The 20,264-nt window shown below is 38.0% G+C and overlaps 2 protein-coding genes across 10 annotated transcripts in view; one reads left to right on the top strand and one right to left on the bottom strand.

Moving 5' to 3' along the window:
- The window catches only part of LOC118748695 (protein jim lovell), a 19,892-nt gene extending 17,799 nt beyond the window's left edge, over positions 1 to 2,093 (bottom strand). The window contains exon 1 of one of the 2 annotated variants that reach the window (XM_036483309.1): positions 1,918 to 2,093. The gene's annotated coding sequence lies outside the window, so the exon portion shown is untranslated. Of the gene's footprint in view, positions 1 to 1,729 lie in introns of both variants that reach the window. The other variant, XM_036483307.1, reaches the window with a different exon arrangement.
- A 2,380-nt stretch (positions 2,094 to 4,473) lies between these two features.
- LOC118748697 (clathrin heavy chain) lies at positions 4,474 to 20,116 on the top strand. 8 transcript variants are annotated; one of them, XM_036483317.1, is made up of 8 exons: positions 4,476 to 4,605; positions 5,960 to 6,318; positions 12,218 to 12,425; positions 12,492 to 12,827; positions 12,986 to 16,954; positions 17,322 to 17,488; positions 19,340 to 19,426; positions 19,571 to 20,116. In XM_036483317.1, exons 2-8 carry the CDS (start codon positions 6,277 to 6,279, stop codon positions 19,790 to 19,792), a joined length of 5,031 nt encoding a protein of 1,676 aa, XP_036339210.1. In that variant the 5' UTR covers positions 4,476 to 4,605; positions 5,960 to 6,276; the 3' UTR covers positions 19,793 to 20,116. The 8 variants fall into 8 exon arrangements, with proteins under 8 accessions (XP_036339208.1, XP_036339209.1, XP_036339210.1 ...); XM_036483315.1 differs by having other exon boundaries at positions 4,474 to 4,546; positions 12,218 to 12,827; XM_036483316.1 differs by having other exon boundaries at positions 4,474 to 4,546; positions 5,963 to 6,318; positions 12,218 to 12,827.
- Positions 20,117 to 20,264: the final 148 nt, after the last annotated feature.

Consider the following 20,264-nt stretch of genomic DNA (forward strand, 5'->3'; position numbering starts at 1 on the left):
GTCGGAATCTTGACTCCGCCAACGAACACGTTCAGTTCGAGCCTCACGATGGTCGGTTCTACGTTCACCAGATCGACCCGGTCACTCCGGCCAAGGACCATCACTTCAGCATACATCCCCGAATTCAAAGTTGAATTAAGATGTTTTGGTGTTTGAAAAAAAAAAAATTGGTACACAAATGACTTTTTTTGGACAGAAATAAAAACAGTGTGAAAATACCTTTCTACTGAGATCCCATAAGTCTAAATCTGAATAGTTTTGGCACAGTTATTCAAGTTTTTCGTAAATCCATCTTTGAAAAAAGTTAAAAAAACCGCATCAAAAATCTCATTCTTTCAATTACGGTGAAAAGATGTTTAAATATTTTTATGCAGATTTTTTAAGCTTTTTGTCATCTGAAGGGACTTTTTTTAAAAAGTTATTTAAGAAACTATTTTTATTCATAAAAAACTCCATTTTTGGAGGTATTTTCAAATCGGTCCAGCTCACTTATATCTTAAAATTTTTCCGAAATATTTTGGTGGACGTCTTTAAATATAATAAATTTTGTAATCCTGGCGGAAAAACCGCAACATTTTTGGTGATGCAGTCTAATGTACTTATGTACATACATACATATAAAAGTAGTATGTACACTGCCCTGCAAAAGTTTGGACTCACCTGGAAAAATGGTTTTGGTTTGTATGGACGGGTCGCTGCCAAAAAAACGTTGTTGCGACCGGGAAACGTTCGTAAACGACACAAATGGGCAAAATAACATAAAAATTGGTCCATATAACAATAGAAACAGCTGATGGCATGATGTTTAATATAATTCACATTAACAAAATAATTGTTTGTGGTGCTTTTAGACTTGCAATTGACAAAATAAACCCATTTAAATATATAATAAGATGGAAAATACTAGTTCTCTAAGAAAATTGCATCGGAAAATAACAAATAAATCAGCTGTTCATAAAACTAGCAACTTCTTGCTGGTTTTGCGTTTTCGTACTTTCTTGTATATTTCACTCATTGGGAGTAAATATTGACTTACTCTCCGAAATTTGGTTACTGGCAAGTTACTGGATATTTTTTGCTTGATAATACGAAAACACAGCTAATGTTTTTTAGTTTAGCAGCATAGACACCCAAACGCTAAATGCATGAAGAACTACAATCAGCAACAACCACTAAGTTGGCCGACAGGAGAAAAGAAGCAAAAACAAGTCAAGCATATAAAAATAGCTCAACAACAAGCCAAAGCCATTAAGGAGTTTGTATTGCGCAAATACAGGAAAAAACGAAGAAAAACATTGAATACAAAGAGAAACCAGAGAAGAGAAACTAGCAAAGGAATAAATTTGTGGTACTGCAGAAAACACAACAAATAACCAAACAAAATCAGAACCCCAAGTGCATTGCAGGGGACATCTACGCGCAGATATACGCATGGTTGTGTGGCCGTAAATATGTATTTTAGCAGGAAGATACAACAACAACCAACGCCAGCAAGTCAACAAGCAACCAGCGAAGCACAAAATTAAAGGAAACCGCAAATAGAATTCTGCAAAACTATTAAAACAAAATGGGGAAATTTTGCAACGAATGCTGGCAAAACTTATGAAAGCTGAAGCCATTTATGCGAAACTATAATCTTGAAATATACTTATGAACGTTTAAGGGGCGATATTATACAAAATTTTATATGGATGCAAATGCACGCTAGCCAAATAAATTTTGTACTCACCTGAATTCATAAAATAAAATTACGTCCTTTTTATGGCCATTTGTGTTTGCACATTAGCTCTCACACAAATAATTGCATAAAACACAAGTTTATTCGTTTTTCGGTTTAATTAAATACACTTTTTATTTGATGCTGCTCTGCTCTTTGTAATTTCAGCAATTACAAATTTATTGATTTTTCTCACTCACTATGGCGCTGCAACGTTGTTCGCTTTGGCACACACTAAATACATTTAAAATTTTATTCACGAATTTGTTGCGTCCCTTCGCCGCTGTACACTTTTCTCGCCTGTTTTTTTGCACAATTACAATTGTTTACAGCCTCGTTTGCTGGCTTTTTGGCAGCTATGTTTGTCCGCACGCGCGGGATCACTGACTGCAGCCAACTTCACTATTGATTACACTGTAAAAAGCCATTATACAAGAATTAATCTCGAATTAAAATAAAGTAGAAAGAAACAAAATAGAAACGTTGATTATGTACTTATAAATAAAGGGGGGAAAATATAGTATCGCGTTATCCTAACGAAGTGCACGCTCACTGTTAAATGTTTGATAAATAGCCGATTTGGAGTGGCTAAAAGGCCCTGCACACGGATCGATTTATCGGCCAACCAGTAGGCCAACCGCTAGAAGTTGGTGGTATATAAGCCGTGTGTAGGAAATTTGGTGAAAAGGGTTTAATTTGTGAAAACTGTTGCGGTAGCAATAGCAAATACTTAAAAATGAGAAGCATTCCTAGCATAACTTGGTGCTGTTGTGTTGTTCACAGCTCAAAAATTCTTACTCAAATGAAATCGACCAACTGGTTGGTGCGTTTGTAGGGAATTTCGTTAAGTAGGTTGGACAAGTAGTTGGCCGATAAATCAATGCGTGTGTACATGAACCAAAAATGCAAGATCACGTAAGAACGCGACGTTGTATTTGTAACTGGTTTTGAGAAAAAAGTTTGCGAAAGCAGGTTCGTCAGCTGAGCGTTTGTTTACATCACAAGCACCACTATTTTACACTTTTATTCAAGTAAAGAAGAGTTAATTCAACATGACAACACATTTTAAAGCATTTTGTTGCATCATTTTACCTAAATTGTGCGTTTAAAGTGGCTGACAATGATTTTGGCTCATTTTGGTTTTCGTTGTTTTCTTTGCTTTGTTTACTTTTCGCTCGTTTTCCAGTGAAACAAGATGGCGTAGAACCCGCTCAAAAAATCGACTTTTTTCACTCTCTTGTTCTTACGTGATCTTGTGTCTTTCGTTCATGGCGTGTGTAGGGCTTTCAAAGGGAAAGTTCGTCTTGTTTCACCAACTGCTTGTATGGTTAAAGAGCGAAGTACACCACACAATCGGCTTGTCAAACATACTCGTCCAATTTCGCCATACATTATGCAAAAACATGATCGATCAAGCAAAGAATTTAAATTTTTTTTCCTCACTCGCTGAAAATTCCGTTGCGAATGAGGAGATTTTACGCAAGAGGCAAGGCGAATTCATATAAGGTTATTGATTTCGATACATATTGTGCACTTCAGCCATTCTCCACTTAATGAAGAAGAGGGAAAGCAATTTCAACCCTCCCACTTTCTCACTCATTCATAAAATTATGATATCTGCCCTACAAGAATTGTGTGATGGAAACTAACCCATTCTCATTTATCTTACTAACACATTTGCAAATTTTGCGTTGGTTAAAAAGAGACCACTAAATAAGGCCATAAGTTGGAGGAAGACGGAAGATCACATGTACACAAATGTTTACATCACGTTTTGCATATTGCTCTTCAAAAGCTGACAGAAGTACTTGATTGCGATCTCCATGACCAGTGATTAGCACATGCTCAATCAAAGGACTATCACTGTTCTTGTAGGGTGTGTACCGAGGCAAATCAAAGCAGCTGTTCCAGCAACACCACCAAGGCGAATTTATACAAGGTGGTGTTGATGGCGAATTTAGATTTTCGCCGCGGTACTTCCTAACGTCAAAATGATGTGTTTGTTGTAAACAAGGCGAATTCATATTACAACAAACACATCCAAAGCGAATTTATACAAGGTGGTACCGCTGGCGAATTTAGATTACAACAGCAACAATCACATGTATTTTGTATTGCGGGTGTTATGTCAAACCTCAATTCGCCCAAAATTTAAATGTATTTTGTTTTTGTTTTTGATGGGTGTGCTGTCAAATCAGTAAAAGCAAAAAGAAAATACATGTAAGGCGAAGTAATCAGCTGATTTTACAACACCACCTTGTATAAATTCGCCTTGAAACACATCAATTTGATATTAAGTACCGCGGCGAAAATCTAAATTCGCCATCAGCACCACCTTGTATAAATTCGCCTTGAGCACCACCTTTTATAGCTTCGCCTTGACAAGCGGTTTGATCATACGACAACATGGCGACCAAGGCGAGTTAATATGAGGTGAGAGCAGGAGTACATGTATTTTGTTTTTGCTTTGGCGGCATAAATTGTCAAAATCTTTATTAGTATGTGTGGGAATTCAAACAAAATTTTTAAATTTGATATTAGACGCCACCTTATATAAATTCGCGTTGATGGCGACCAGAAAATACAAAACACCCCTATACATTCACAACACAAATTGCTTGAAGCCAAAATATTTCGCTTGATTTGTCAAGCTTGTATAGTGTATTTCGCTCTTAAAAGTATTCGATAAATCGAACAGTACTTTCTATGAATTCACCACGGCAAATCGTTCAAGCGAATTTGACATCAGTCAAAAGAAATTTTCTTGTCATTTTCGCTTTTCGGTGGTGGAGAAATCAATATGGTTAAACGCGTTTAAGTGCAATTTAAGTGAGTTTTAAATGCGAATTTAGCCAAATAACAATTAAAGAACATTACAATAATAAATGGTAATTGTGTGACATATGTAATTCTAGATAAAATAAGTGTAAATGTGCAGCGAAATATAATTTCATTTGTGCACTGAAAAGTGGTCAAAAAGGAAAAGTGGAAATTTTTTCAATGTTGGCTAGAGAAAGGGTAGCCGACGCAAAAGGCAGGGGATCACAGTAGAGAACGAGACAATGCAGATAACTCTACAATGAAAAATCTGACTATCATTTGAAGTAGTTAAATATACATACTAACTTGCCATCTCGTTCTGCCTGTCGTGTAGAGGTATAATAATTAGTTCTGGTGCCTACGGTTGTTTCCTTTACTGGCGCGGTGGGCGGTTGTTGACTGGCTATGAGAGCATTACATAGTTTTTCGCCGTTTTTTAGCTTACATATTCATGTTTTGTTTATGTGGCATACGTGGTACTTTTTACAGAGCATCCTGGCTATAGATTAAACTTATTTTTCCAAGAGGTTTTCATTAATCGAGAGAGTGATTTCACTAGAAAGAGATTTATGTGCATATTTTATTCATAGTTATATGCATTAATAATGTTTGAATTAGCTAATTAAAGCCTAAAATTGGTAATACAATTGGCCTAACAGGTACATGGCAAAAAGTCAGCGATTAGGTCATTTTCCCCTATAGCTCTAAATTTGAATTCACCACACTGCATTCCATATTCGCCATTTTTGCTGTCAGTGGTGCGCTTCTTGTTTTGCTTGTTTTTGTGTTGCTGTCAAACGGCAAAAAACGACGACGACGTCGACGAACAGCAACCGAGTACGAGTGCAAAGTAGCAGCAGCCGCTAATTTCTTCATTGTTTTTTTCAAGTATTGACTTTAGCAGAATTTACAACTTTGCATTGACTTTTTGCTATAATGCAGTGACGTTTAGGTTAAAAAAAATATTCATAAATAAATCCGTGGCATAGAAAATTCGTAAAATTAATTTGCTGCCTCTGCTGACTTCTACGCAGACCTTTTAGGAGGCGGTGACATCGCTATGTGAAGCAAGAGTTTTTACGATCTACCCACTTTTGGCCAGTCGCGTAGTTTTCCTAATTTATTACTAAAATATGTACATAGAGCCGTTAAAATTAATAGGACGATTATTTTGAACAAAATTTCAGTGTTTCATAATGAAAGCATGCTGGGCAAGCATTGTAAACTAAGGTGTGCTTTGTAACACCGAAAAGTGAACTCGAGGGTTTGATTAAATATTGAAATAGTAATTCTTTATAAAAATTGCACTTACTTCTGCATTAGATTTGGAAGCTCTAAAAAATGGTTGCGCAGCTTGCTGTTAATTTTTTTTTTCTAACTTTCATTGTTTTTTCTTATTTTTCGTTTTCATTGCAACATCAGCAGCATAAGGTTCACTTAAGAGAAGAGAAAATTAAATAAAGTAAATAAGTGCTAAAAACTAGCAGACAAAAATTATTATATGAAAAGCGGCCGAACGAACGAATCAAATAGGGAAATAAAAGACGCATTGCTCGTGATTCACTTGAAGAATCTGTATATTTAAAAGAAAACCCTTAAAAAAATAATCACGATTGCAACGAGTCACGCACTGTGATCCGGAAGCAACAAGAGAAGCAGTCAACCACAACTTAAGCTTGATTGCATCGTTGTTGCAGAGAAAATTTGTTTAGTGTGTTGAAAGTGTTGCAGAATCGAAAATGACGCAAGTTTTGCCAATACGCTTCCAGGAGCATTTACAGGTAAGTGCCTACTCAAAATTGTAAAATGATTAATTTGTTTGTACGTACGTGGTAGGTGATCAAGGAATGCGTTTTTATACAATTGTATTCGAAAATTTATCTATATGTCTATCTTTTTTTAGGTACGAGAAGAACTTATAAAATTATAAATATGCATGTAGGTATGTATTTTAGGGGCACTGGAATGTGCCCGATTTCAAAATTTATACTATTCAGATCTTTAATAGAACCAGGCCAAGCTGCTACCATAGCCGCGCCGCGCTTTTGGTTGGATTCTATTAGTAGCTTGCCCATATCAGAAAAGCATCTGCAGTTTTTTATTAACTCGTGAGAGACATTAGCTGTTGGAAGATCTTTCGCGTAAAACGTTCTTGTCATGTGCCGCATAATTTTCTCTACCACAGTTGCTTCACTGGCGACACCCCCATTTAAATTGTTTTAAGTAGCGCTGTAAAGCCGAAATCAGTTTCATTATCAGGCTACATGGCTATAAAAAGCTCAACACACAGTTTGTACAAACACACAGATTTCTACATACATATGTAGGTACATGCATATGTTTGCATGTGCATACATACATATTTAATTCCATAAAAAATCAACTTTAAGGTTTTTTATTCACAGCTTTCCTAGCAGCCGCATAAATGCACTCCGCACACCAAATCGCAGCTTCATTTTCATTAAATTACTGTGCTGGCATGCGCATACATATACTTTGTACAAAGCATAAAAATAAAATGAATTTGTGTCCAAGATTTTACTACAAGCTAGCTACTATTAGATAAAAAGAATTTAAGCGCATTGTAGATTGAGCGGAATAAAACAAAAAGCCAATTCGTCCCAGAGTGTGGCGGTGACTGGTGCGACCGGCCGCCGGCTTAATGCCTGCCGTTCATCCGCTTGCCTGCGACATTCCTACGCGTTGCTGCGCTACGTAGAGCCACTGCTGCCATTCAATAAATTTATGCGCTGACGAAGGTACATATACATATACATATGTATGTTTGGGTATGTGCCTGCGTGTATGCTTTTAGCACTCGTACAGTGAAAAAATGTGACTCATCATATGCTGGCATTTGGTTGGGCGAAGATATACTAGTAGCTTGAGCTTGAATTATCGTCGTATTCCATTTACATATTAGACTCTGGTTAAACCACTTTTTCTTTTATTTGTTTCATGGGCGATTTACTGAGTTTTTAGAGATTTTAGGTTGCAGTTTGATATCATATTTCTTTCATATACATATTTACATCCAGTGGGTTGGCTGGATCTCTTAGATTTTTCCTTTCAAACTCATACAAACCCATACTTTCTACAGTCGGCATGCTCGTGTATTGAATATTTTACAACATTTATAATTATCTAATCTCTAATTTAATATTTTCTGTTTTAGTTATTCCTACGTCATCGATGGGCAAGCACTTCTCAAAAGTGGCTGCGACATAATACAGCCGACGTCGCCGGCTACTTGCTTTAAATTACATCAAAATTTCTTCAACTTTTGCTGCGGCTAAGTATGCGATTTACCTTTCAGCTTCTAAACCGGTTGGTTACCTTTTCTTTACGCCTCAGAGGACTTGTTGGTGAATGTACTCATGTCAGAGATGTTGTGGCAGACTGACTCATAGTTATACATACATATGTACAAACATGCACTTGGTTTTTTGTTGTTTCTTCTGCCTTATTTGAAGTCATTTAACACTTTGTTTCCATTTGTTGCCTTAATTTTTTCCAGGCGGATTATAGTTAAGTATTTTTTTTTCGTTTTATCTTCTTAATTTTTTATTTTTTTTTACTTATCTTGCCTTTCAACTCTTTTGCTGTCTGCCCGGCAGCAAAACATAGCCTTTGCCAGCTCATTAATAATATTGACCATTGCGGTTTGGATTTCTTCATTTTCATTCATTGTTTCATAATTAAATTATTAGGTGCGCTCGCGAAATGAGAACACAGTAATTACATATGTGCGTTTACATTTGTATACAAGATTCATACAGGCATTTTCACATAGCTGTATAAATATATAGTATGTACATTAGGGTGGTCCAAAAATACATGTGCTATGCTTTTTAGTTGACCTACTGCGTTCAACAAGCAAACAACTATTCAATGGGAGTATCTATTCGAGTATGTATGCATAACGCTTACTTAAAATTCTAAACTGAATGTCGCTTCGTTATTAAATTACTAATCGTATGTATGTAGATATGCAGTTCCACGCTGTTTACCGTTAAATCTACTGGTTATACACGTACTTCCAATTGCATTTGTATATTTTCACTACACTAAATTGGTTTCCCTTTTGTACAGTCGTACATTTATTCGCTCTACTCCACTGCACAATAACAATAATCACATTTTTCTGCTCCATTATTACCGCTGTTACCATGCACTATGTTTTTCACTATATGAAAATGCGATCTGATTTTCTTGGCAGTTAAATTTGTGATGGTCAAATGTTTGGGTGATTTCATAAAACACGAGTCTCTTTGAAATTGAAGAATAGCATTGCAGCTATATACAAATGTATGTATGTACAATGATACTTGCCATTTTATTTTCTAACTACTATCTCCTATGGACGACTGGAAATATTTCAATAAGAAAATTTTCAATTTACTTTCATTCACTAATTGGGAACTACTTGTGGTTCCTTTTCGAGAGTATTTCAAATGAGTAATTGTATGTAAATACATATACAGTATTGGCCATATCTATAGCACCCCCATTCCAAACTGATATTATTTGCCACTTATTTTAATTATTAATTTTTAAGAGCTTTCGATTAAAATACGGTTCATTCTCTAACAAAAACCCATATAAACCCAAGTTATAAAATTTTTGAAAAGACTACAAAAAAATGCAACAAATTTTCACCTAAATTTCAAACTTTTCTCAGAAGTGTTAAATTGTTTTTCGGTACGTAGTTTTATAGCAAATTGAATTTTAGTCTAACAATGTGCAAGTTTCAAGTGGTTCATTTTTAGAGTTATTTTTGTCGCATTTGCTTCCATATATGTAACTAATAAACAACACCTTCGGCGAAAAAATTCTAAAAAATCAACGGTAATTTTAAGCCACTTGAAACTTGCCCATTGTTAGACTAAAATTGTATAGGCTATAAAACTGTGAACTCAAAACAATTTTAACACTTCTGAGAAAAATGTTTGAAATTTTAGTGAATATTTGCGGAATTTTTTTTGTAGTTTTCTACAAAGTTATAAACTTGGGTTTATGTGGGTTTTGTTTTGATTAGATTAAAAATTCCTAAAAATAAATAAATAAACATGAGTGGGAAACAATATCACTTTGAAATGGGGGTGCTATTGTATTGTCCAATACTGTATGTATGTATGTATTTATGTATGTACATATGTATTTATATCCAAAAGCCGCTGATTGGTTGAACGCCACATTACTTTCTTAGCACTTTTTTATGCTATGCTATTTTATCGTCTTTCTAGAAAAATATTCTTTTCAAAAGCAGTTTACAAGCGCAGACACACACACACTTCACCAGGTTATTTAGGTCATCGCAATTTGTGGCGAAGAGTCAAATAAGTTCACAGCCATAAGTACCTAAGCTAAAAGCAGTGTTGATTTTTTACACCACGCAAAAAAAGGTTGAATGTTGAACGGTAGCATAAAAAAGTGAAAAATTAATGTTCATTTGAATGGCATTTCTGGTTGCTAGACAAAAAGTCAATACCATCATTTGGAGTGGTGTATGAGCCGGTTTAGTAGCGTAAATATTGAAAAAATGCCGGTTGAAAAATAGCACACTTTAAAAATTTCCCAAATGGGAAATTTTAGGCAAATTTTTGTTTTCATTTTTTTTCATCAAACTTATTCTGCAAAATTAAGATTATGTAATAAAAATAAACCTATAGAAAATTTCCCTTAATGCTAATATATATAAAACATTGGTGTAAAATCGACGAGAGATATTTTCTAAAGAGAGAGATATTTGATTTTCTTACTAAGTGTGGACTAAATCAAACTGCTTAATGCAGGTATTCGAATATCTGTTTTTATCAAAAGAACTTCAGTATGTTACAGAATTATTTCAAAATTAAAATTTTAAACATATTCTTCGTTGTAATCTTTATTCGTATGCCTTCGAAATCTATTTCCAATGAAAATTCCCATTAACTCGTTTCATGCTTATCATTCTAGCATTTATAATGAAACAAAGAAACATGCAATAAAGCATTTCTGCAGAAGACATCATCCATCAGCTGCATTGCGCTATCGCAAATCAGAGAGCTACAAATCGAGTATAGCGAGAGCGCTAAACAGCAGAGCAACTGCGTATTATCTTGCTTACGCGCCAGACGGAAGTCGGCAAGAAAAACAAGGCAGTATTTACATACATCTCCTCATCCGGCGTTTGGCCTCTTACCGATGGCATTGGCATCGCAAATATCTACGTGAAAATGGCATGAAATGCATATATTTTAAGCTGTTCGAGAGCAGCTGACTTTTTTAAATTGGCAGAATACAATTTTTAATGTCTGCATCGCTTGTCTGCTGCGCTCATCACATCGCCTGCGGCAGATTAAGCCAAAAGAGATAGAGAGAGGACCGATTCCATCGTATGGCTTTGGCGCAGTTTGGCCAAAAATGGTCTACGCTTTTTTCTTTTCTCTGATCGTTTTTCGTTAGGTTTTGATTTTATTTATTTATATTTACTTAAACTTGTGCTTCCTTTGTGTCTGCATTTATCAACATTTTCGGCGCCGCATTTCAGCACATGCCGCCTGAGGGTGCGGTCGCGGCATGGTGAGCTCGCTGACGGTGTAAACAAATATTGACCTTGAACTTAAAAATATTTGCTGTGTTATTTATAAAAAAAAAGAGCTTAGGAGATTTCAGGAATGTTCATTGATTATTATTTTAGTTTTTGATAATTAATTTATATAAATTGCTATCTATGGAAAGAAGAAAAAAAATGCACCAAATTAATATTTTTTTCAAGTATTAAAAAATCTTTTGGCCACTTGAAACTTGGACATTGTTAGACTAAAATTGAATTTGCAATAAAACTGCGTACCCAAAAAAAAATTAACACTTCTAAAAAAAAAGTTTGAAATTTAGGTGAAAATTTGTTGATTTTTGCATAGTCTTTTACAAAGTTTAAAACTTGGGTTTATAAGGGTTTTTTAGAGAATGAACTGTATATTAATTGAAAATTCTTAAAAATTAATAATTAAGCATAAATGGCAATCAATATCACTTTGAAAAGGGGGTGGTATAGATATTGCCAATACTGTATATATGTATTTTTATAAACTTTTGAAATATGATTTTGCCAAAACTTTGATTTTATTTTGAAAATGTGAACAAATTTCCTTGATCACCAAAAAATCCTACACACCTACCTACATATGTATGTACACTAAGCCGTCCGTATCACAACATATGAAAGAAAAAAAGTTGAACGTGTGTCAGCATTATTTAAATATTTATGTCGAAAAAAATGTTGGGTGTAAATTTTGGGTTTTAAAAACCTCTTTGATTTATACCTTTACTCATTAAAAATAAAAATCTATGGATAGTATTTCCAAAATGAGTGAAGGTATAAATCAAAACGGTATTTTGAACCAAAATTTTTTATATTATTATAGTCCTAAGCGTGACCTTTTCGGCTACATACACATTTTAAAAACCGGATATCAAATAAGAAAGTTATAGCAAAAAACGCGATTTAGCTTTTTTAGCGGGTGCCTATAAAAAAATTTTACACCCAAAATTTGTTCTCGATAAATTATTAAAATAAACCTGACACGCTAAACGTTTCGTGATACGCCTTAATGTACATCGTCTGATAAAACAATCATCCTTTCTGCTCCATACCTATAAAATATTAATTTTTCTCTTTCTAAAAATTTCGTTCAGCTCACAAATGTCGGCATCAATCTCAATTCGATATCGTTCAGCACTCTCACCATGGAGTCGGACAAATTCATTTGTGTGCGCGAAAAGGTCAACGATACCGCGCAAGTGGTCATCATCGACATGAACGATGTCAGCAATCCGACCAGGCGTCCCATCTCCGCCGATTCGGCAATCATGAATCCAGCCAGCAAAGTTATTGCGCTCAAAGGTAATTTCAAAGTTGTTACATTTTTCCAGATTTCTGACAATTCGCTAAAAAATTCACTCTTTGTAGCTCAAAAGACCTTGCAAATCTTCAATATTGAAATGAAATCGAAAATGAAGGCGCACACCATGACCGAGGACGTGGTCTTTTGGAAGTGGATCTCCTTGAACACTTTGGCGCTGGTCACCGAAACCTCCGTCTATCATTGGTCCATGGAGGGCGATTCTACACCGCAGAAAATGTTTGATCGTCATTCATCGTTGAATGGTTGTCAAATTATCAATTATCGTTGCAATCCATCGCAACAATGGTTGTTGTTGGTAGGCATTTCGGCATTGCCGAATCGTGTCGCCGGAGCTATGCAGCTATACTCGGTGGAACGCAAGGTGTCGCAAGCTATTGAAGGTGAGTTGGTAGTTAACAAAAATATCAATAACAGTAAACAAATTTAAATTAAACATGTATCGTGTATTTCAAATAGTTTTTTTTTTAGCATTTCATGCGTGTTATTACTTTGTCTTACTGAAAATTCCTACTGTGATTTATTCCCCCATCATGTACAGGTCATGCCGCCTCATTCGCCAGCTTCAAGATGGAGGGCAACAAGGAACCCTCAACACTTTTCTGTTTCGCTGTGCGCACCGCTAGCGGTGGCAAGCTGCACATTATCGAAGTTGGAGCGCCACCAGCCGGCAATCAGCCCTTCCCCAAGAAATCGGTTGATGTTTTCTTCCCGCCCGAGGCACAAAGCGATTTCCCGGTCGCCATGCAAGTTTCCGCCAAATATGATACCATTTATTTGATCACCAAATATGGCTATATCCATCTGTATGACATGGAAACGGCCACGTGCATCTACATGAATCGTATCTCGGCGGATACGATCTTTGTGACAGCACCACACGAGGCCAGCGGCGGCATTATCGGAGTTAATCGCAAGGGACAAGTGCTCTCGGTGACCGTTGATGAGGAGCAAATCATACCGTATATCAATACGGTATTACAGAATCCGGATTTGGCACTGCGCATGGCTGTGCGCAATAATCTATCGGGCGCTGAGGACCTCTTTGTGCGTAAATTCAATAAGCTCTTCACTGCTGGCCAGTACGCGGAGGCAGCCAAGGTTGCTGCACTGGCACCCAAGGGCATTTTGCGTACACCACAGACTATACAACGTTTCCAGCAGGTGCAGTCGCCCGCTGGCTCAACAACGCCACCGCTATTGCAATACTTTGGCATACTGCTGGATCAGGGTAAACTGAACAAGTACGAATCGCTAGAGTTGTGCCGACCGGTACTCGTGCAGGGTAAGAAGCAGTTATGTGAAAAGTGGTTGAAGGAGGAGAAGCTCGAATGCAGCGAGGAGCTGGGCGATTTGGTGAAGACATCTGATTTGACGCTGGCGCTTTCGATCTATTTGCGCGCCAATGTGCCCAATAAGGTTATTCAGTGTTTTGCCGAAACGGGTCAATTCCAAAAGATCGTTTTGTACGCCAAGAAGGTCAACTACACGCCGGATTATATTTTCCTCTTGCGTTCAGTGATGCGCACCAACCCCGAACAAGGCGCTGGTTTCGCTTCAATGCTGGTGGCCGAAGAGGAGGAGCCGCTTGCGGACATTAACCAAATCGTGGATATCTTTATGGAGCATTCGATGGTGCAGCAGTGCACAGCCTTCCTCTTGGATGCACTCAAGCACAATCGCGCGAATGAAGGTGCTTTGCAGACGCGTTTGCTTGAAATGAACTTGATTTCTGCGCCGCAAGTGGCCGATGCCATACTGGGCAACGCCATGTTCACGCACTACGATCGCGCGCACATCGCCCAGCTGTGCGAGAAGGCAGGTCTGCTGCAGCGTGCATTGGAGCACTATACCGACTTGTATGATATCAAGCGCGCCGTGGTACATACACATCTGTTGAATGCCGACTGGCTAGTCAGCTACTTTGGTACGCTGTCCGTGGAGGATTCGCTGGAGTGCCTGAAAGCTATGTTGACCGCGAATATACGTCAGAACTTGCAGATCTGCGTTCAAATCGCCACCAAATACCACGAACAATTAACCACCAAGGCGCTGATCGATCTCTTCGAGAGTTTCAAGTCTTACGAGGGGCTCTTCTACTTCCTCGGCTCGATCGTCAACTATTCGCAGGATCCGGAGGTGCACTTCAAGTACATACAGGCCGCTTGCAAAACCAACCAAATCAAGGAAGTGGAGCGTATATGTCGCGAATCGAACTGTTACAATGCCGAGCGCGTCAAGAATTTCCTCAAGGAAGCCAAATTGACCGATCAGTTGCCGCTGATAATCGTTTGCGATCGCTTCGATTTCGTGCACGATCTGGTGCTCTACCTATACCGCAACAATCTGCAGAAGTACATTGAAATTTATGTGCAAAAGGTGAATCCATCACGTTTGCCTGTCGTCGTGGGTGGCCTCTTGGATGTCGATTGCTCCGAGGATATTATCAAAAATTTGATACTTGTCGTAAAGGGCCAGTTCTCGACCGATGAGCTAGTGGCCGAGGTGGAGAAACGCAATCGTTTGAAATTGCTTTTGCCGTGGTTGGAGTCGCGCGTGCATGACGGTTGTGTCGAGCCTGCTACGCACAATGCCCTGGCCAAGATCTACATTGATTCGAATAACAATCCCGAACGTTTCCTCAAGGAGAACCAGTACTACGATAGCCGCGTTGTTGGTCGCTATTGTGAGAAACGCGATCCCCACTTGGCATGTGTGGCCTATGAGCGTGGGCAGTGCGATCGCGAATTGATTGCTGTGTGTAATGAAAATTCGCTGTTCAAGAGTGAGGCGCGCTACCTGGTGCGTCGTCGCGATGCCGCACTCTGGGTGGAGGTGCTGTCCGAGTCTAATCCCTACAAGCGCCAACTCATTGACCAGGTCGTTCAGACGGCGCTCTCTGAGACACAGGATCCCGACGATATCTCGGTGACGGTAAAAGCCTTTATGACTGCCGATTTGCCCAATGAGTTGATTGAATTGCTCGAGAAGATCATACTCGATTCGTCCGTGTTCTCCGATCATCGCAACTTGCAGAATTTGTTGATCTTGACCGCCATCAAGGCGGATCATACACGCGTCATGGACTACATCAATCGTCTGGACAACTACGATGCACCCGATATTGCGAATATCGCTATTTCGAATCAATTGTACGAGGAGGCGTTCGCCATCTTCAAGAAATTCGATGTCAATACCTCTGCTATACAAGTACTCATCGAGCAAGTGAACAATTTGGAACGGGCCAACGAATTCGCCGAGCGCTGTAATGAGCCGGCCGTGTGGTCGCAACTCGCCAAAGCACAATTGCAACAGGGGCTCGTCAAGGAAGCCATTGACTCTTACATAAAAGCGGACGATCCGAGCGCGTACATGGATGTGGTCGACGTCGCCTCGAAGGCCGACTCCTGGGATGACCTGGTGCGCTATCTGCAGATGGCGCGCAAAAAGGCTCGCGAATCGTACATCGAAAGCGAGTTGATCTATGCCTACGCACGCACCGGCCGTCTAGCCGATCTGGAAGAGTTTATTTCGGGTCCGAATCATGCAGATATACAGAAGATCGGCGATCGCTGCTTCAACGACGGCATGTACGATGCAGCTAAGCTATTGTACAACAACGTGAGCAACTTTGCGCGTCTCGCCATCACGTTGGTCTATTTGAAGGAGTTCCAGGGCGCCGTAGACTCGGCTCGCAAGGCCAATTCGACACGCACCTGGAAGGAGGTGTGCTTCGCTTGTGTCGATGCCGAAGAATTCCGTCTGGCGCAAATGTGTGGCCTGCACATCGTCGTGCACGCAGACGAATTAGAAGATTTGATCAATTACTATCAAGATCGCGGCTATTTTGAGGAGCTCATTGCGTTGTTAGAGTCCGCTTTGGGACTGGAACGCGCACACATGGGCATGTTCACCGAACTGGCTATACTCTACTCGAAATTCAAGCCGTCTAAGATGCGTGAGCATCTGGAGCTATTTTGGTCGCGCGTCAACATCCCAAAAGTGTTACGCGCTGCCGAATCGGCACATCTTTGGTCCGAACTGGTATTCCTCTACGACAAGTATGAAGAGTACGATAATGCAGTGCTTGCTATGATGGCACATCCGACGGAGGCTTGGCGCGAGGGTCACTTCAAGGATATCATCACCAAAGTGGCCAACATCGAACTCTACTACAAAGCTATACAATTTTACTTGGATTACAAACCACTGTTGTTGAACGATATGCTGTTGGTATTGGCACCGCGTATGGATCATACACGTGCTGTAAGCTTTTTCTCGAAGACCGGTCACCTACAGCTGGTGAAACCCTATTTACGTTCGGTACAGTCGCTCAATAACAAAGCGATCAATGAAGCGCTCAACGGGCTGCTCATCGAGGAGGAAGACTATCAGGGTCTGCGTAATTCTATCGATGGATTCGACAACTTCGACACAATCGCATTGGCACAAAAGCTGGAGAAGCACGAATTGACCGAATTCCGACGCATTGCTGCCTACTTGTACAAAGGTGAGTGTGTGTTAAGCTTGGTAAGTGCGAGGGTAATTTTTGAAAGAGGAATTAACCGTCGGAGGGTTGGTAAAAGCGCAAAGGGAAAATCGACTTCAAGTTCGAAATTTTGTCCGTTTTGAAAGGTAAAAAAAAGAGAAACCGCCAAGAAACTTGCGTGTGAAAAATGCTGCAGAGAATGGTTACGTATAGTCGGAAATCCAGAAAATGTTAAAAAATGAAAGGAACTGATTTATTACTTGAAGTCACCAAAAACAGTTTTCAGTGCTCAGTTTTTCAGTTTGTTTCAAATATTTACTTTAGAAAAATATTTTTTTTAATCACAGTTGCTTTAAATTTCCATTTCCTTTCGTTACAATTATTCTAGGCAACAACCGCTGGAAGCAGAGTGTCGAATTGTGCAAAAAGGATAAACTCTACAAGGACGCCATGGAGTATGCGGCCGAATCGGGCAAACAAGAGATTGCTGAAGAGCTTTTGGGTTGGTTCCTCGAACGCAATGCCCACGACTGCTTCGCTGCCTGTTTATTCCAAGTGAGTAGAAAAACCTAAAATAACAAGGGGATTGAGAGTAGGATTGAGAAAAAAATGAATAAAAAAATGAGAGACAAGGAATTGGACAGGAAAGGTTTGGAAAAATAGAGAAGTAGGTATAGAACACTGTGTCCTGATTCACAGTTTTAACTGTAAATTACAGATTTTAGACAAGCTTACAGTAGTTAAAATTACCTCATAGTACAAATTACAGCTTTTTCGAAATTTACGATTTGAACGAATAAATTAAAATTTCCCTCTCGGTTTTTTGTAAGCAAATTTGTAAGATAAAAGACGACGATGAAGTAGCATTGTTTCCCAAATCAATTTGAATAAAATATACTACAAATTCCAGCACTCTCTGGTATTTTAAAAACTTAACCTTTTTTAAATTATGCAGGAGGTACAAATTTGAGGTATCGAATCAAATGTTAAAAAAAAACAGCAATTTACGCTAAATAATGAAATTGAGGCTCATTAAAACAAAATGTGATTTTAATATTCCGTTTTATATTATTTTATTTCAAATTAATAGTTTTTGTTATGTAATATATAAAATTAAAAAAAGCCTAAATTTTTAAAAAACTTCGTTTATGAAGGTTACAGTTTTTTGGTCGAAAATACATTTATTTCCGGAAATTAAAGTTTTTTCAATAAAAAGAAAAAATAACGGGAGATCAAGCTAATATTGAGAGACATGTAGAGAAGAGAGGTAGAGAAAGTTGAGAAGAGGAGAAATTGAGAGAGATTAATTTGAAGAGAGCAGAATTTGAGGGGAGAGAGAGGGAAAATTGGGAAGCCAGAAAGACCCTGCGGGAAAAGGTAATGTTAGGGAATGCATAAAGTAATGGATAGCCCCTATAACCCATGCACGGAAAGATGCAAGAATTTCCCTACAGCGTTGTCATACGAAAGTAATGTGTCGCATGTTGCTATAGAATCTATAAATAGAATTTATAAATTTAAAAAAATAAAAAATTGAAAAAGTTCTATGGCACTAGGTTTTAAGCTCGTGATCAACGACACGGCAGTCGAACACGCATACATACATTCGACTGCAGCAACAGTTTTGATAACGTGAAAAAACATACTTGAGTTAGTTCTCAAATTTTTTGTTTTTTTCATTTTTTGTTCTTGTTTTTTTTTTTCGAAATTGCACATCATCCGCTCGCCGACATTGCTCGCTTTTCGTTCAAACGTAGTTGTTAAAATTTTCTTGGGAGAAAAAAGTTAATGCATTCCCTTTTCCCCCTCGGTATAATTGAGAAGAGGGAGAGAAAAAAAGAAAATCAATAGAAACCGAGGAAATGGAAATAAATCCTTAAAATAACAAATTAAATGATTAGAAACTCAAAAAGAAAATATGCAGCTAGAGTAAGATATAGAGAAATAATATTCAAAGAGGAAAGATTAAGAGAAAATAGATAGCTCTGTTCACGTAAAAAAAAATATATCCGGTAACATGCCAGTTAATTTCCAAGAATCACTCTCAATGAGAGATCTATCCGAAAAAGTACGAAAACGCTAACCTTGCAAGTAGTTACTACTTTTAAAATGTTTTAATTGAATCGCCCAATGTAGTCAACTTTACTACAACAAATATTCCCAAAAAATATAAAGTAAAGCAAAAACAATTTGTTTTTGTTTTGCATGTTAAATTATGGGAACAGTTTATTCACACGGCATTAGCGATAGGGCTGATGGTAAAATGGGATATGCAGCGCAATAGGCAGAGTGCATACGACAAGAGAAAGAAAAATGATAAAAAAAAACAAATTTAGGCAAACTGAAAGATATGAGTGCCAGCAAGAGGTTTATTAATTCATTTTATTTATGCTTGCTTTTTTGCAGTGCTACGACTTGCTGCGGCCTGATGTTATACTGGAGCTGGCATGGAAACACAATATTATGGACTTTGCTATGCCGTATTTGATACAAGTGAGTACCTCTTTATTAGAGAATTCCACTAATTTTCATATCGGTGTTTTAAAAATTTTTGAGTACTGAAATTTTTAAAGGAATAGATTTTACTCACCCCATATTACAACAAACTAAACCTAAACCCCTTCCCTTTCCTTACAGGTAATACGCGAATACACCACAAAAGTCGACAAGCTGGAACAAACCGAAGCGCAACGCGAAAAGGAGGACGAAACAGTCGAACACAAGAACATCATCACAATGGAGCCACAATTGATGATAACCGCTGGACCGGCTATGGGTATACCTCCACAATATGCGCAAAATTATGCGGCGGCGCCTGGCTATGCGCCAAATATGGCATATCCCGGCTATGGAATGTAGGCAATAACTACAAAATACACTTACACGAACACACCACTACACTACACAACTTTTGAAAGCGAAATTTAAAAACTACAACAACATTTTCGAACATTACCAATCGCGTTGTAAGAGTATGCGCACACACACACGCCTGTGCGCCTGCGAAAAACGTAAATACATACATATGTACATATGTACGGCATGCAAGTCTTAAAAAACGATAAACGCGAGCATAAAATGTCCCACATAAATGTAGCTGTAGTTACAACATTAAAATAAAAATGCAAGAAACCGAAGTACATAATAAATTACATGCATACTGCAAATATAAAAAAAAAAAAATTACGAGGCGTGTGTGTGTGTGTTGCGCGTTTATACAAATATTTTGCATATATTAAAAAACTCTACTATATACAACCATACATAAATGTATTACAAGCGTATATATAATAATTATTATACACATACATTACCATTATTACAATTACCA

Source organism: Rhagoletis pomonella, unplaced genomic scaffold, assembly GCF_013731165.1.
Source record: "Rhagoletis pomonella isolate Grant_MI unplaced genomic scaffold, Rhpom_1.0 Rhpom_scaffold_00013, whole genome shotgun sequence".
NCBI classification, from domain to species: Eukaryota; Metazoa; Arthropoda; class Insecta; order Diptera; family Tephritidae; genus Rhagoletis; species Rhagoletis pomonella.

Bases quoted from the DNA above. Each gene is read 5' to 3' on its own strand.
- LOC118748697 (XM_036483315.1), top strand. From the start codon at position 6,277: ATGACGCAAGTTTTGCCAATACGCTTCCAGGAGCATTTACAG. The intron at 17,489-19,339 runs GTGAGTAGAAAA...GCTTTTTTGCAG, and splicing joins TCGCTGCCTGTTTATTCCAA to TGCTACGACTTGCTGCGGCC. The intron at 19,427-19,570 runs GTGAGTACCTCT...CTTTCCTTACAG, and splicing joins CTATGCCGTATTTGATACAA to GTAATACGCGAATACACCAC.